The 16,246-nt window shown below is 42.2% G+C and overlaps 2 protein-coding genes across 3 annotated transcripts in view; one reads left to right on the top strand and one right to left on the bottom strand.

Moving 5' to 3' along the window:
* Window positions 1-220: 220 nt before the first annotated feature.
* The window catches only part of LOC116615631 (WD repeat and FYVE domain-containing protein 3-like), an 83,674-nt gene continuing 67,648 nt past the window's right edge, over window positions 221-16,246 (bottom strand). The window contains exons 51-64 of one of the 2 annotated variants that reach the window (XM_048733983.1): window positions 15,826-15,970; window positions 15,099-15,166; window positions 14,614-14,700; window positions 14,216-14,308; window positions 13,819-13,887; window positions 12,932-13,009; window positions 12,078-12,179; window positions 11,567-11,692; window positions 4,649-4,708; window positions 4,229-4,562; window positions 3,469-3,574; window positions 2,943-3,013; window positions 2,308-2,434; window positions 221-1,789 (exon numbers count right to left, since the gene is read on the bottom strand). In XM_048733983.1, the coding sequence (XP_048589940.1) occupies window positions 1,684-1,789; window positions 2,308-2,434; window positions 2,943-3,013; window positions 3,469-3,574; window positions 4,229-4,562; window positions 4,649-4,708; window positions 11,567-11,692; window positions 12,078-12,179; window positions 12,932-13,009; window positions 13,819-13,887; window positions 14,216-14,308; window positions 14,614-14,700; window positions 15,099-15,166; window positions 15,826-15,970 (1,572 nt within the window). In that variant the 3' untranslated portion in view covers window positions 221-1,683. Of the gene's footprint in view, window positions 1,790-2,307; window positions 2,435-2,942; window positions 3,014-3,468; window positions 3,575-3,780; window positions 4,075-4,111; window positions 4,563-4,648; window positions 4,709-11,566; window positions 11,693-12,077; window positions 12,180-12,931; window positions 13,010-13,818; window positions 13,888-14,215; window positions 14,309-14,613; window positions 14,701-15,098; window positions 15,167-15,825; window positions 15,971-16,246 lie in introns of those variants that run through there. The other variant, XR_007314089.1, reaches the window with a different exon arrangement.
* Window positions 8,333-11,447, top strand: LOC116615641 (asparagine synthetase [glutamine-hydrolyzing]). The gene is made up of 2 exons (XM_032377446.2): window positions 8,333-8,519; window positions 9,258-11,447. The coding sequence occupies exon 2, from the start codon at window positions 9,273-9,275 to the stop codon at window positions 10,929-10,931; it is 1,659 nt and encodes a 552-aa protein (XP_032233337.2). The 5' UTR covers window positions 8,333-8,519; window positions 9,258-9,272; the 3' UTR covers window positions 10,932-11,447.

Here is a 16,246-nt window from a genome sequence, read left to right as displayed (position 1 = left end):
AAAAACGTGCTTCACGTCACATATCAAATGGTCGGTCCTTTAAGAGGGGTTTCAGTGGGAAAAAAGGAAAACTTGAATACTAGAGAAAACATCCAACCAAGAAAAACTTGCTTCACGTCACATATCAAATGGTCAGCTCCTTATGTGAAGGTTTTCAGGGTGATACTTGATGGCTCAGTCCACTCTCCCCATCTACTCCAATATCAGACATAGGACGGTGTATTTCTTTTTGTTTTATTTACTTCCAGGTTATTTTTACTGATTTTTACTTAGGCACGCACTATTTACAGAGACACGATAGCATTGAACACCCTCTACGCCCCGAGAATCCCGAAAGTTCTGAATGCATTAAAAAATAATAATAATACAATTCGTTGGTAATTCTATCAATCGATTATTAAAGAGCGTCCTAGTTTATAACCCATCCTCAAGCTATTCTAATTCTGAAGATTTCCTGATAAGGAAAATGAACATCTCGGGTAATTAGCACCCAAAATGGCATTTTTGAATACCACGACTGGTACAGGCCCAAATATGGTATTTTGCATACCTCGACTGGTACAGGTCCAAATATGGTGTTTTTGAATAAAACGACTGGTACATGTCCAAATATGGCATTTTTGAATACCACGACTGGTAACCCAAATATGGTATTTTGAAGACTCCAACAAGTAAATACCCAAACATGGTATTTGTATACCAAAACATGCCATTACTAGTGTTTTTTTGATATTCGCACATGTTACTACCATGCGGTAGTTCTGAATATTTCACAAAATTCAAAGTAAAATTCTATAATTTGGAAAATTTTATAAAAATTTCCATCACTTGTAAAATCAGTTATTCAATCTAATTTATCATACATGGGCTTTCAATGCCCAGATGTATAAAAATACTAAAATAATTAATTTGGAAAAATTATCGAGCCCAAAGTAACATCAACATTTGAATGAAATTGATGCAGCAAGTAATAAACCCTGTGTCCGGGGGAAAAAAACTACAAGTTAAAATAATAAAATAAGGTTAATATGTGGTAACATTTAGTCTACTTGACCGTGGTCTTTCTCTTAGCCGTTCCTGGTTCTACATTCGTTCTTGCTAGGACACAAGAATAGGAGCAATTGCAAGCCCAAGCGCATGGGAATCAATCAGTTACGTTCTCTTATGTATGAAAGCAGACAACGGTAACCCAGTTCAGCGGTCCACTTCCTAAATCCAACTCTAACCCTAAGTCCCTGTTCTCGGCTCCCATACTTGCTCTTGTCCATCCGCTTACGTTCAAGCGGCATCAAGAATTACTTTTTCTGTGCTTTCGTCTAAGTGAGAACCAGACTTTTGATAAAACTCGACCTACAATGCAAGATTAAGGTTTGGCTAGGAAGCTAAACTTGTTCAATTGACTAATTGTCTTGCAGAACAGAAAGGTGTTGATAATTTCTTATGCTGAGCTTTTGTGTGTCCATGCTCTATTTCAATTAAGCACGATTCATCTCTGAATACACAGCTAGGGTTTCTCTTTGCTGTTGACGCAAATTATCAAGCGTTCTATCCCTGGCTGTTAATCTGTTCCTTTCCATTTTTCCACCGGCCCATTTGCATAAGATCGTTAATAGAAGGCGTAGACATGAGCTGGGGCGTCTGTATATTTTCTTCCGATATATAGGTCTCTAAAGTGGCGGTGTTCTAGCTCTTGGATTGCTCTTTGCGTAATTTCTGGTAGCACGCCTTGCATACTCGCACGGGTCGGTAGATTTGTAATCGAAGAACGGACGATTCGTATTTGCTGCATCTGCAGTAATACAATAAGATACGACAGAGCTGTTTTTGATGTCGTAAGATACAAGAGAAAACACACAGTGCATTTTAATGGATTTTTTAAGTTTTGCCTGCGTAGCGTTTTAAACGGATTCCAGCGGAAAAAGAGACCGAGCATAATTCATGCGATGAAACCCTTGGCTCGGTCTCTATTTTCTACTGAAACTCTATCAAGACGCTTCTATCCCAGACAATCCGACGCTTCAATCGCAGACAATATTTAAAAGGTTAAGCTCCCATCCCATCCCTAGACTTCCACCCACCCAACCCCCCCTAGCACCCCTAGACCCTAAATGTCCAAATAAGCCCCCCCCCCTCTTCTCCACAAGGCCCTCCCATAAATAGTATATAACATATAGCGGTGCAAAGCCCGCAATAATACCGGTCATTCTTTTTCGGTATCCCATATTCCAATATAGAGACAAGCGCTGCCACTAGTTTACGACATGGCCTTACTTTAGGCCCAAATTAAAAATGTACAATTCCACTCACTTCTGGCAGAAAAGGCGTCCGCAATCGCGGCAATGGTGGCGTCGCTCAGAGAACGTGAACTTGACCTTGCATGAACAACACGTCTCTGCGCCTTCGTCCTTTATCCAGTGATCAGCGGGCATTCGACCTGTAGACAAAAAAAACACTCGTCAATTCCCTGATAACGGACAAAAAGGCCACGAGTCCTGAAGTAAAGTCAGCCATTCAACCCTTTGTTTTGGTTTATCATTGGAATAAAGCAGTTTATTCGCAAGAAAACATCAAACTAACAATTTACGAATACGAAAGTCTGATATGTAATTGACTATATTTGATTGAAAATATTTTGGTTATTTGCTTGAATTAGCCGATAGAAATGGATGGTTTGTGTGACTCGCCATTGAGCGGAATCATAAAATGGCGGCGTGATTGGTCTTCTTTAAGGTTGAGCGTGAATAGGGTATTTTTAAATGACGTAAGTCGAAATCCTGAGGTGTCGTGTTGTGAAGTATCGTATGTCAAATGTCGTCATAAGTCGGACATCGGAAGTCGAATCGCGCCAATAATAGGGTGTTTTTTTAATGACGTGAGTCGAAATCCCCATGTATCGTGCTGAAAGTGAAGTATCGTATGTCGAATGTCGAGTGTCGTCATACCTGCGGCGTCCGTAACAGACCAGCTGTATATTCGACCTCTACCGTCACCAACAAAAAGCTTGCGGTGATCTCTGAAACAAAAACATAGGAAGTGTGTTTACAGACGGTTTAAGTGGCGCATGTGACATGCTCCTCAATGTTTAGGAGTGTTGATAAGCCACTCCTGTGTTATGGTTTACATAAAAAAGGAAAGCCTCTCGGGTGACATTGCGGCTAAAATAACTTAAAGCCTTGGAAAATCAATATCCATAGATTGAGCTGTTTTATCACAGGATGGATTGAATTTCATAATTATTTGATTGGATTTAGTTTACTACTAAAAGGTCGACCAATCACAGCTCGCCATAGGCCTCGATTCAAGTCCGCTGTTACTGTTCCCCATGGGTTATTTTTCTCGCGAGTGAGACGTTAGAGGGAAATACCCCTGGGTTTCCGAGGATGAAAATACAGTAATTGAGTGATGCATATTTCGGAATCTGAGGGGAGGGGAGGGGGTTGACTGCTATTAAATCAGCGTATTTCTTACTTGGAAATGAGAAGGGAGGTGACGGAGGCGGGCGCCATATTGTCTTCTCGGTCAAAAGCTGTGTGCATGGTCAGCTTGTGACGTAAGACTAGTTTCCGCCGCCATACTAAAACAAATGTCATAGAGCAAAATTAGACAGGAGCTACCAGCTAAGACTTGTTTCCGCCGCTATACTAAAAAAAACATAAGGCAAAATTAGACAGGAGCCATCAGCTATGTAATGATAACGGCATCAGCCATGGAAACAAAATCAGCATAGGGATAGGCGTATATGACTGTCTGGGGATTGATATTAATAAACCTTAGGCTTTGTTTAAACTTCTCCAACATTTATTTGTAATTATTCGGTATGGTGTGTTTCGTCCACAAGACTGTTGGCCCACACCCAGTTCATCCACAAGTAGCGTCGTTTCGTCCACAAATAGCGTCGTCTCGTCCACATAGTTTTAACAAAACTCTCTCCTTATCGAATAACTGTGTTATGTTAAAAACTGCTATGTGCTGTTTTATTTGTTACGATACTTGAGATGGTTTGAGATAGATATGTGAATGGCTTACTCGGTACTTTTTGGCTGTTTTAATTGGATAATTATATTTGAAACCATATGTAACAAAAAAAATCCGGTTTTTTTTTTCGTTCCAAGCAAATTACTGGATTGTTTTTGTCTTTTTTTCGTTCCAAGTAAACAGTTTCCGCTTATAATTAATCACAAAGCATTAAACCTCCCGTTACTCAGGCTATGAGCAGCTTGTTAGATACCTGGCATCGGCTTCGTTTCGGGCACTTTCTGTTCTCGCGGATCTATGATCACATATTCCTCATCTAAGTTAGAGGACGCCTGGGAAACCTTTGACATTCCTCGCACTCTCTCCTCACCACCCTCTCCTCCCTCCATGGAGCTTTTAGCGTCCTCAGGACGAGGCTCTCCTTCGATCTCCTCACTCTTGCTGGGCGCCTCTTCCGGTTCCGGTTTCTCAGTGGGTTGTTTGGTGGGAGGGGTCGGTTGGGGACTCTTGTCGATCTGTTGGGATGCCGGTCTCTTGTGTCGAGCATTTTTTTTTTCCGCTTCGTTGTAAAACTCAATACCCCACATCTGGATAAACAATTGTTATTCCAAGTAAATAAGTATTCAAAAGCAAACGACATTTTGCAGGTCTACCCTCGGTATAAAGTGGTTACCTTGACAACGCCATCTAAAGATCCAGTCAGGATAACGTTCTTCTCGTCCCAGCCAGAGAGCTAAAGGAGAAACAAATATTTTTTAGCTGTTTGCTAAAGCGTTTCAAAAGGGGGTGGGGGGAGAGGGGAGGGGTGGGCGGCGTAGATATCTTCAGCGTAGATATCTGTTTCAAGGTCAGAGATACATTCCCATCAAACTGTTAGTCCTTGCATGATGTCTGTCTGTCTGTCGTTTGTATGAAAAAGTACAGTATTTGGCGATCTCTCACTAAGAATAACTCCTATTTGACGCTCGAAGGGGGTGCGGGGGCGTTAGCTGGGCGGTTAGTATATTTTTCTCCCACGGGCTATCTAATATAGTCATTCATATAGTCCTCTCCTATTTTTCTTGCGGTTGTTTTAATTTGGGTGAATTTAAATAAATCACAGAAAAAAAGCGAACTATAGAACCCACAGCAGTCATAGGGTCCGTCTTGCGTGGGAGCCTTTTGTTTGTTTTAAGCCTGCTTGGAAAAGGGAAAACCCCTTCTCTTTTCTCCCCCTGCCCTTGGTCCGTTTTTTGCGCTTCGCCCGATCGTCGAACAGAGCGGATTTTCCGCAATAATAACACCGAGTATCGCCTGCAGGCGGGCTAGTTTGTTTTCTTATCCTTAATCAAAAAGATGTATCCCTGCATCAAAGGAATCATCTAAATTGTAGAAATTGAATTGAGACATTGTTGTCGCATGGTTTGGATTGAAAAAGAATTTAGCTGGAAACTGAAACGGAGATTCATTTTCATAGTTTTCCAAACGACCAAAACATGCGTAATTCAATTCAATTCGGATCGAAAGCCTGCTTGTTCGTCTCTATTATCAGCCTTTTTTTTAAGTTGGTACATACACCTTTTGCTGTTCATTAACCTCGAAGGGATATTCACTGAAACGAAACAGCCTTGTCTTCAGAGCGAACGCACATACAATAACACTAATGAAGTCTCAAGAGCGCAATGGAACTTTTAATAAGAATTTTAGCATTGAATTGGACATTCATAAGTATTCTTCCGTTGGCTCGTTTACATTTCCAAACATTCGTTAGCGCTTCTGTGCAATCAACAAACAAAAGCACGCTTTGGATAAAGTGTTTTAGGCCTAGATTAAACGGCGTGCCAGAGTCGCGCCGTTCTGGTTCGGTAGAGGTTCGATCATAGAGCGGCTCTACAATAAACGTCGAATTTTTGTTTGTTTACTACCATGGGTGTGGAGTGTAACAATATAGTAATTAGGCACAAAATACATGCTGCTTTGTCTTATGACGCAAAAATGGAGGACAGAACACGAAGACTAGAAATGACAAGAAAAGCCTTCTTGGTCAGAGCAATATGGTCTAATAGGAAGAGGAGAATAAATTGGTTACATGCCGCAATATATTGGATAAAGAAAAGGCGACTCCTGCTGCGTCTTCTTTCTTCTTCTTTTTTTTTTTTAAATTACAAAACGGCATTTCGCAGGAAATGCACTCGTATTTCGTGTCCCCGAAATAAGAGCTGCAGCACATCTGTACTCGACCCGTCGAGTCCTCAGGTAATGATTTCCGAAACGCCGCCATTTTCACTATTGCCTGAAAAGTGCGAGGCAAGGGGCTACATACGGGCTTTTAGGCTACAAACAGGGTCTCAGGGGAGTTACTGTCAATTTGGCGCATGCGCGAAGAACGGGGGAGTCAATAATACTCTGCACGGGTAGCTTCCTTTTTTTATTTTTGTTCAACCAAAACGATTTGCATTGATTATAAACTAATCTGCATAATGTAATCGTTATGACTGGTGCGACCTTGGAGCACCGTTCAATCCCTCGCCGTACCAAAGTCGCATTATCCGACTAGCCCACCCGCTCCTGATTATGTCGAATTTTTCTAGAGCGGCTCGATAATGCGACCCTGGCACGCCGTTTGAACTAGGCCCTAGACATTTATTAAAACAATGCTCTGAAGACAATGCTTTCTCGCTTGAGTGAATATGGCGCTATCTAATATAGTCATTCATATAGTCCTCTCCTATTTTTCTTGCGGTTGTTTTATTTTGGGTGAATTTAAATAAATCACAGAAAAAAAGCGAACTATAGAACCCACAGCAGTCATAGGGTCCGTCTTGCGTGGGAGCCTTTTGTTTGTTTTAAGCCTGCTTGGAAAAGGGAAAACCCCTTCTCTTTTCTCCCCCTGCCCTTGGTGCGTTTTTTGCGCTTCGCCCGATCGTCGAACAGAGCGGATTTTCCGCAAGAATAACACGGAGTATCGCCTGCAGGCGGGCTAGTTTGTTTTCTTATCCTTAATCAAAAAGATGTATCCCTGCATCAAAGGAATCATCTAAATTGTAGAAATTGAATTGAGACATTGTTGTCGTATGGTTTGGATTGAAAAAGAATTTAGCTGGAAACTGAAACGGAGATTCATTTTCATAGTTTTCCAAACGACCAAAACTTGCGTAATTCAATTCGGATCCAAAGCCTGCTTGTTCATCTCTATCATTAGCCTCTTTTTTTAAGTTGGTACATACACCTTTTGCTGTTTTTTAACCTCGAAGGGATATTCACTGAAACGAAACAGCCTTGTCTTCAGAGCAAACGCACATACAATAACACTAATGAAGTCTCAAGAGCGCAATGGAACTTTTAATAAGAATTTTAGCATTGAATTGGACATTCATAAGTATTCTTCCGTTGGCTCGTTTACATTTCCAAACATTCGTTAGCGCTTCTGTGCAATCAACAAACAAAAGCACGCATTCGATAAAGTGTTTTAGGCCTAGATTAAACGGCGTGCCAGAGTCGCGCCGTTCTGGTTTGGTAGAGGTTCGATCATAGAGCGGCTCTACAATAAACGTCGAATTTTTGTTTGTTAACTACCATGGGTATGGAGTGTAACAATATAGTAATTAGGCACAAAATACATGCTGCTTTGTCTTATGGCGTTAAAATGGAGGACAGAACACGAAGACTAGAAATGACAAGAAAAGCCTTCTTGGTCAGAGCAATATGGTCTAATAGAAAGAGGAGAATAAATTGGTTACATGCCGCAATAGATTAGATAAAGAAAAGGCGACTCCTGATGCGTCCTGTTTTTTTTTTTTTTAATTACAAAACGGCATTTCGCATGAAATGCACTTGTATTTCGTGTCCCCGAAATAAGAGATGCAGCACATCTGTACTCGACCCGTCGAGCCCCCAGGTAATGATTTCCGAAACGCCGCCATTTTCACTATTGCCTTAAAAGTGCGAGGCAAGAGACATACGGGCTTTTAGGCTACATACAGGGTCTCAGGGGAGTTACTGTTAATTTGGCGCATGCGCGAAGAACGGGGGGAGTCTATATACTCTGCACGGGTAGCTCCTTTTTTTATTGTTGTTCAACCAAAACGATTTGCATTGATTATAAACTAATCTGCATAATGTAATCGTTATGACTGGTGCGACCTTGCAGCACCGTTCAATCCCTCGCCGTACCAAAGTCGCATTATCCGACTAGCCCACCCGCTCCTGATTATGTCGAATTTTTCTAGAGCGGCTCGATAATGCGACCCTGGCACGCCGTTTGAACTAGGCCCTAGACATTAATTAAAACAATACTCTGAAGACAATGCTTTCTCGCTTGGGTGAATATCCCTTCCCGGTTAATAAACAGCAAAAGGTGTAATACATAAGGAACGAGAAATTTGTTTCTCAGGTAAGAATATTTTCTATCCTCCTCAGAGTTCACAGTTCAATGAGTGACCGTCGCGATTAGCCAATCACAACCGATGATTCACTCCATAACATTAACGTGCCAAGCAAACAGAGAATCGGGAAGGCCGTCTAGCGCCGGTTAATCCACACATAGACGATCAATCAGCTGACTGGTATGTATTCTTAGTACATCAGTAAGCTGTATTACCTCTTTGCTGTTATAAAACAAGAAATAGAGAATCTAACGAAGCGGTGACTGCATTCGAACTATTTATATGAAACTGTTCAGCGCTTTCAGTCCTTTCATTCAATCCTCGTTAACTTTAAGATAAGTAGTATAAGTAGTAGTTTTTCGTTTGTTTGTTTGTTTGTTTATTTGTTTGTTGTTTTTGCCGTGTTCACTTTTCGTGTCTTGGTGGACGAGACTGTGTGATGTTTTAAAAATTATGGCTGTTTACTCAAGTGTTACCTACGTAATTAGAACCAGAAACAGCCCAAAGCTATGGGGAAAATCAATGTCGCAGAAAAAGTATTCATCGTGAAAACATAAACAGAGTTTGTAATATCATGTTAGAGTTTTTGAGATTAACTGTACTTACTGTACAAGGTGTCTTGAGTTTATCTCTCTTTGTTGATATACATAATCAGTAATCTTGTTGTATGGAGGTCAATATTACGCTTGGGAAAACAGATTTGTATCATGAAATCGAGAACATCGTTGTATTAAATATCGTAAAATCGAGGTAATTTCTTATACATATCACTGTATTTCCGGCCGGGAGAAAGGAACGACATCGTAAAATCGAGGTTACCGTAAAATTCAGGTTCCTTAGCTTTTTCATTCTTATATTATTATTATTTTTTTTATTATTTTATTATTGTGTTTGAGTTAAACTACCTGTATTTTGCAGGATATATAAGCAAGTATGTGCGGCATATGGGCGGTGTTTGGCTACCATGACTACCACCAGTTCATGCCTTCCATCATGGCTATACGAGGCCGCGGTCCTGATGCATTCCGCACTGAACCCATTCCAGGGTTCCACAATTCCCGTCTCGCTTTTCACCGATTGGCAATTGTCGGTGACGTCACGGGGATGCAGCCAATGAGGATCAAGCAATTGCCGCACCTTGTGCTGATCTACAATGGGGAAATATATAACCACAAACAGCTGGTAACTACGTTTGGGTTCGACATGGCGACGACGTGTGACGCGGAAGTGATTCTTCATCTGTATAACAAGTTCGGTGATGTCCGACGTGTGGCCAAGTTATTGGACGGCGTATTCGCATTTTCTATCGTCGACTCGGACTCGAAGCAAGTCCATTTAGGTAGGGATACGTTCGGTGTGCGTCCCATGTTCACGTTGAAGGAGATGTTCACTGAGCGCACAACCCTCGCACTTAGCTCCGAGGCCAAGTCTTTGGTTCTTTTAGAGGAAACCTTCACCGGAACCGGAAATGGTCACAAGCTGGCACTTGACCCTTTTCCGCCGGGACATTATGCGACCTTTGCTCTTAGCACCGAAGGAAAATTGTCCCTTCAGGAAGAAGGTGCTTATACTTACGTCGGGAAGATCCCGACGTTTGACATCAATTTTACCCCAGCTGACGACCAAATGGAGAACATCAGGCGGTATCTCTCCGAGGCTGTCAAGAAAAGGCTAATGGCGGATAGACGCATAGGCTGTTTTCTCTCCGGGGGCCTGGACTCTAGCCTGGTAGCCGCTATACTTACGAAGCACGCAAAGGAAGCTGGGATTGACTACCCCATTCAAACCTTTTCCATCGGCTTGGAAGGTAGCACGGACTTGGTGGCCGCGCGAAAGGTGGCGAAACACATCGGCTCGGAGCACCACGAAGTTATATTCACCCCTGAGGAGGGCATCCAAGCGCTACGAGATGTGATATACACCTTGGAAATCTACGACTTTGACCAGATCTGCCCGTCAGTAGCGCTGTATCTCCTTTCAAAGTACGTGCACGAGAACACGGAAACTGTGGTGTTGTACTGTGGAGAGGGTGCGGACGAGCTCTGCCAGGGCTACGTCTACTTCCACAAGGCCCCTAGCGCAGAAATGGCTGACCAAGAGTCAAGGCGACTACTGAAAGATCTATACCTCTTCGACCTGGTCCGGGTTGACCGGGCAACCGCGGCGTTCGGATTGGAGGCCCGCGTCCCGTTCCTGGATGTACCATTCACGTCATTCTTCCTATCTCTGCCTGCGGTTGAGAGGCAGCCTCGAGGCGGGGTCGAGAAGTGGTTGCTCAGAGCTGCGTATGACGGTACGGGGATTCTTCCTGATGAGATTTTATGGCGCACTAAGACGCCCTTCTCTACGGGAGTGTCAGGTAGCCAGCCTGGTAAATCGTGGCTTGAATACATCGAGGTGTACGCAGAGCACCGTGTTAGTGATGGCGAGTTTGCGAGGGCCAGTGAGTTTTACGAGTATAATACGCCGACGTCAAAAGTCGCGTTCTTCTGTCGAAAGGTATTCGAGGAGTTTTTTCCTGGACACCAAACATTGACTCCGTTCATGTGGTTGACACAAATACGGTCACTGTTGCAATTGGCAACAAAATGATGACGACGACGGCGGCGACGGCGATGATGAGCGACCTTTTACAACCATTTTCATATTCATATTTTTATTTTTTGTCTTTTTTAGAAATGCCTTGACTATTAAATTTTTAATTTTTCAATGCCAATTCGTTATCTATTGTGGAGGAAGACGCTTTTCTCAGGCTACAAAAGATAAGCCGAACAGGAAGCCTTCGCCCGATAAATAAAATATCATTAATAAAGTATCCGACTTCAATCGTGGATGGTTATTTTGAAATTATCTAGCAAATGAACCGGTTTTTTTTTTCAATTAAAACAATAACAAACGAGAAGTTGATCGACATTTTTTAAAGTGTAAATGCAGTGTGGTGAGGGGCGAAAGCGTTCCGAGGATACGATAGAAGCAATCATAAGCCTACTAACGGATTGGCAATCGCTCGTTTACTTCAACTAAGTACTGGCAGTACTGGACTCTACCAAATGTTTTTCGACCAAACTCTTCCACTTAAAAATTAAAGGGGAACAGGGTATAACGCTACTGTGTATCAGTTCTTTGCATGTGTCCTAGACGCGTGTTGGAGGAGCGCAGAGGAGGTTGTTATGGCAACTTACTTAAAAAATGGTACAGCACTAAGTCCTGTTTCTATGGCAACTAACCTCGGACATGGCGCAGCATTGAATGTGGTTGTTGATTCGGAGAATGTCGGTGTTTTCCTTCACGATCAGTTGTCCGTTTACCGACCACACGTACAGGTGCGTGCCTGCGCACGTGGCTATGTCACCCTGGCAACGAGACACCAATCAAATGCTAGAACATGCTAGAATGTTCTGCGAGACACATTGAATACATACATCACATTTCTATAACATGCTAGAATATCATATCGGACGCGTCCCGCCATGTCACCCTAGCAGCGCGATACCCAACAGATGCTAGAACATGCTAGAATGTTCTGCGAGACACATTGAATACATACATCACATTTCTATAACATGCTAGAATATCATATCGGACCCGTCCTGCCATGTCACACTTGCTACGCGATACCCATCAAATGCTAAAACATGCTAAAATGTTCTACAGGATGGGACACAAGCCAATTTTTAGTAGAGCTGCTTAGGTACAAGAATGTTCTGGAATATTCTAGAGTACATGATGACGACTCACCGTGAGATCGTTGATGGCGATGGCCGTGATAGGTGCGGCGTGACCGGATAGCTGTGTGACGTAGCTCAGCTTGTTTAGATCCCAAATAATGCACGTTTGGTCCTGTAACGCAACGATTCTGGTTTCAATATTTTATTTATTCGTGCGAAAACTGTAAGAAAACCGTCTGCTAGCCGTCTAACAGCGTTTGCGCTGGACGCTCTTTTCCAAGTTTGTACGGATGAAATCATGCTAAGAAACAGATGAAATAAGTAGAATGTTTTTATGTAGCTGTTATAGTCCAAAAAGATAAACGCGTCGCCCTCGAAAGACCGCGAAAGTTTTTACGTCGTCGTCTGGTTGAAAACGGCCGAATTTAAACAAACAGAACGCTTTTCGCGTGCTCTTATGGAATCATTATTCAAATAAATTATCTGCGTTGTCGTCCGCTTTGTCGTTGTCGAAGGCCCTATTGATTGGCAGTGCCAAGACACAGTTTAGTTGTTTTTTTTTAAGTCGAGAACAGGCTCTTTCAGCCGCCATATTGTCATCCTAGCAAAGTACCAAGTGTGAAAACTCATCCGTTTCCATCGGCTGATATGAGGAAGAAAATGTGATATTTTCGATTGGATTTGCTAAATAAAGTATTAAACTTTGTTTTTAGATAGTTATTTCGAGATTTTAAAACATATGTGCCTTTCAATATTAAATGAAAACAATGCCAAAGATGTGGCTGTCAAGGGCACTTGGTGAGTGCAACTTTAGAATATTATTCGCAGCTTAGTGGAGACGCGGATTCATTAGACTTCAGTACATATTTGAAGTTTTAAAGGGGGCCTTGAAACGCACCCAACCAAGCATCATTGGGTTCTCACCTCTGACCCACTGACGATCAGGTTATAGGCGGTTGAAACGGCGAGGCACGTGACCGTGGACTGATGGCCGTATAATACCTACAAGGCGAGTAATAACACATTGAGAATGAAACGGAAATATCACTATCTAAGCCAAGGGTTTGGAGCTTTTGTCTACGCCAACGCCCTAATGCAGCAGGGTATGAGCAAATGGGTGATATTGGTATCTAAATGAGGGCAAAAGAGTATTTCTTCTACGTCCACATACCTCATGTAAAAGGGTCTGAACATATGGGTGATATTAGTATCTGAGGGCAAAAAAGCATTTCTCCTACGTCCACACACCTCATGTAAAAATGGTCTGAGCAAATGGGGGATATTGGTATCTAATTGGGAGCAGAAAAGCGAGTAATTCTCCTTCTTCCACCAAACTCTTGTAACAGGGGCTGAGCAAATGGGGGATATTGCTATCTAAATGAAGGCAAAAAAAGTATTTCTCCTACGTCCACACACAGGTAAAAAGGGTCTGAGAAAATGGGGGATATTGGTATCTAAATAAGGGCAAAAAAGTATTTCTCCTACGTCCACACACATGTAAGAAGGGTATGAGCAAATGAGGGATATTGGTATCTAAATGAGGGCAAAAAAAGTATTTCTCCTACGTCCACACACATGTAAGAAGGGTCTGAGCAAATGGGGGATATTGGTATCTAAATGAGGACAAAAAAGTATTTCTCCTACGTCTACCCACCTCATGTAAAATGGTCTGAACAAATGGGGGATATTGGCATCTAAATGAGGGCAAAAAAGTATTTCTACGTCCACACACCATGTAAAAAGGGTATGAGAAAATGGGGGATATTGGTATCTAAATGAGGGCAAAAAAGTATTTCTCTACGTCCACCCACCTCATGTAACAGGATCTGTGGTTTCCTGTCTCGACCAACGGGCTTCACCAAGTCCCACACGCACACAAGCTAAAAAAATAATACAAAAAAAAAATTACTTAGGGAGTGTTCATTGAATACCCTGATGGAGGGGGGGGGGGGGGGGTGAAAATGTTTAATCACCTAATAAAGGGGCGCTCTAAAACAAAATGGTCCCCCTACGAGTTCGAATGAAATCCAGGGGGTTGTTAAAAGGGGGCAGGGAGGACAAAGTTGAATCAAAACAAACACTTGAATCAAAATCTCCCCCTCCCCTAAGGGTATCTAATTATTTTATTAACACTCCCTTATTGTCTACCCTAGTCAGGTGAGCTAGGTAATGCATTGTAAAATATTGATATTCAAATATCAACCCTACCGTGCTAGTACCACCAGTGATAAGCGTCCGGGAGTCCGGACAGGCCGCGCACAATACTTGTCCGATGTGGAAATTCTCATACACATTCACAATCTGAAATTATGACGAACACTTTTAATATGAGTAGGCTTAAACATATACAAGAGAAGTGGTGTGTGAGACAACGCCCTTGGAACAGAGAACTGTCTTTCTCGAAACACACAATGAGTTTTTAATCGATTGATGAATAATCGAATTATCGTTTTGAATTAGAGGTGTTTTTGAAGTTAAGTAAAACAAAAGTTCCAGTCGTGTCAGATTACATAAAGAAACAACAACAACAGCACAAACAAAACAACAACAGATGATTATTAGGTCAATCCTCACATGGATATAGCGATGTATGTATCCATGGTTACCTTGTCCGTATCATAAAGCCCCATGCGCATGCTCAGATCTCCAAAGCCCCATGCGACATAGCGGTTGTAGTGAGGCGGGATAAGGACCTGTGAAAAAAAATACAAAAGAGGCTTGAAGCTCTTATCAAGAATAAAAAGTCAATGTGTGACACAACAACAAAAAAGTGGCATACTTTAAGTGGAAAAAAGATCTTTACTTTAGTAAGAATTACAACAAAGAATGTGGCTAATAAAAAATCACCCTTACAAAAAAGAAAACGCGCAGCGGATTGTGGGTAAGGGTGCCACAGGCAAACCGCAAGCAATAAAAATGATTAACCGATAAGAATTCGCCGGACCGACCAAGTTGGGAACAAGTCCAGCGTCTGCTTCACAAAGCACGATATTTTCTCTATAAAGCGCATAAGATCATATGGACAATAAATTTTGCGCTACATAAATAATCAAATTAATCAAATTATTTAAGGTTGTAAAGATAAACGTACTTTGTTTTGTTCCACGGCGAGCATCCCTTTCTCGGATTGGATGATACGCCCGACAGGACCTTTCAGTTCTGCAACAATAACATGTAATGTCAATCTAATTAATCTAGTCTATGTTCAACTTGCGAGTGAGGCAAGACTATGGTAAAAGGGAGCCTATGTGGCACAGTTGGCAGAGCGTCGCTCTGTAGTGTCGCTGCATCTCAACACTGGTTTCTGGGTTCGATTTCTGGTTCCGAGATCTCCGGTTATCCATTCACAAAACCAACAATTTCTATTTTGTCAGACATGAGGTGTATCCCGGCTCCCTGAGGCGCCTTCTACGCCTTCAACTCGACCACGTCTGAATCTGCGCTCTCGTAATTCAGCATCTAGCTGCGATGATTGTGTTTAGCTACTCCTACTGTTCTAATGGAAATGCTTCCTAAAAAGCGAAGTCAACGTTCAGTAGCGGATCTAGAGGGAGGGTTTAGGGGGCTTAAACGACCCTCCTGGGCTGCCCAGGGAAAGTGAAAGTGTTATATGCCAAAAAAAATGCCATAAAGGTTTAAACACTGTGCTTATTCAAGCGATTGTGGTTATCGATGAGAGTGCTCTGGGAGCTAGAAAATTTTGTTCTGAAAATATTTCCTTTCCCCATATTGCCACTAGGTGAAGCCCCCCTCTAAGCATAAAGCTAGATCCGCCCCTGACGTTAAAAACATTTCTTAAGATACGATTAGTATTATACCTTTTACAGGTTGTGCTGAGGGCACGAGGTTGGGAAGGTTGTGGAAGAAAAGTCGGTCCACGTTCACAGCAGCACCAACACTCAACTGCAAGTCAGCTTCTGCCGCCCTGAAGACTTTCTTCTGAGGGTGCGGTCTCTTGAACAACTAATCAAACAAAAGAAAAACACTATTAAAGACTGACTATCAAGGAGACCAATCCTTTTAATGAAATTTTACGCTCCTGTACAATACCGAGTCACACACACAAACACAATTTCGTCGGCTAATTCAAGTGAGTACCTGGTAAGCATATGTCGTTAATAAACTATCAATCTTTAATCGAGGTTGGGCATTTTAGTTTTCTAGCGAATAGACCGTTGCATTATTTAATGTAAACAAGTCGGTTGATAAGACAAAATGGGCTAAAGAAAGGGCGGACTG

Source organism: Nematostella vectensis, chromosome 11 (assembly GCF_932526225.1).
Source record: "Nematostella vectensis chromosome 11, jaNemVect1.1, whole genome shotgun sequence".
Classification (NCBI taxonomy): Eukaryota; Metazoa; Cnidaria; class Anthozoa; order Actiniaria; family Edwardsiidae; genus Nematostella; species Nematostella vectensis.
The sequence above is the reverse complement of the archived record's forward strand: the minus strand, read 5'-3'. Positions and strand labels throughout refer to the sequence as shown.

What these genes read in the sequence shown, in the direction of transcription:
- LOC116615641 (XM_032377446.2), top strand. Translation starts at nt 9,273, where the DNA reads ATGTGCGGCATATGGGCGGTGTTTGGCTACCATGACTACCACCAGTTC.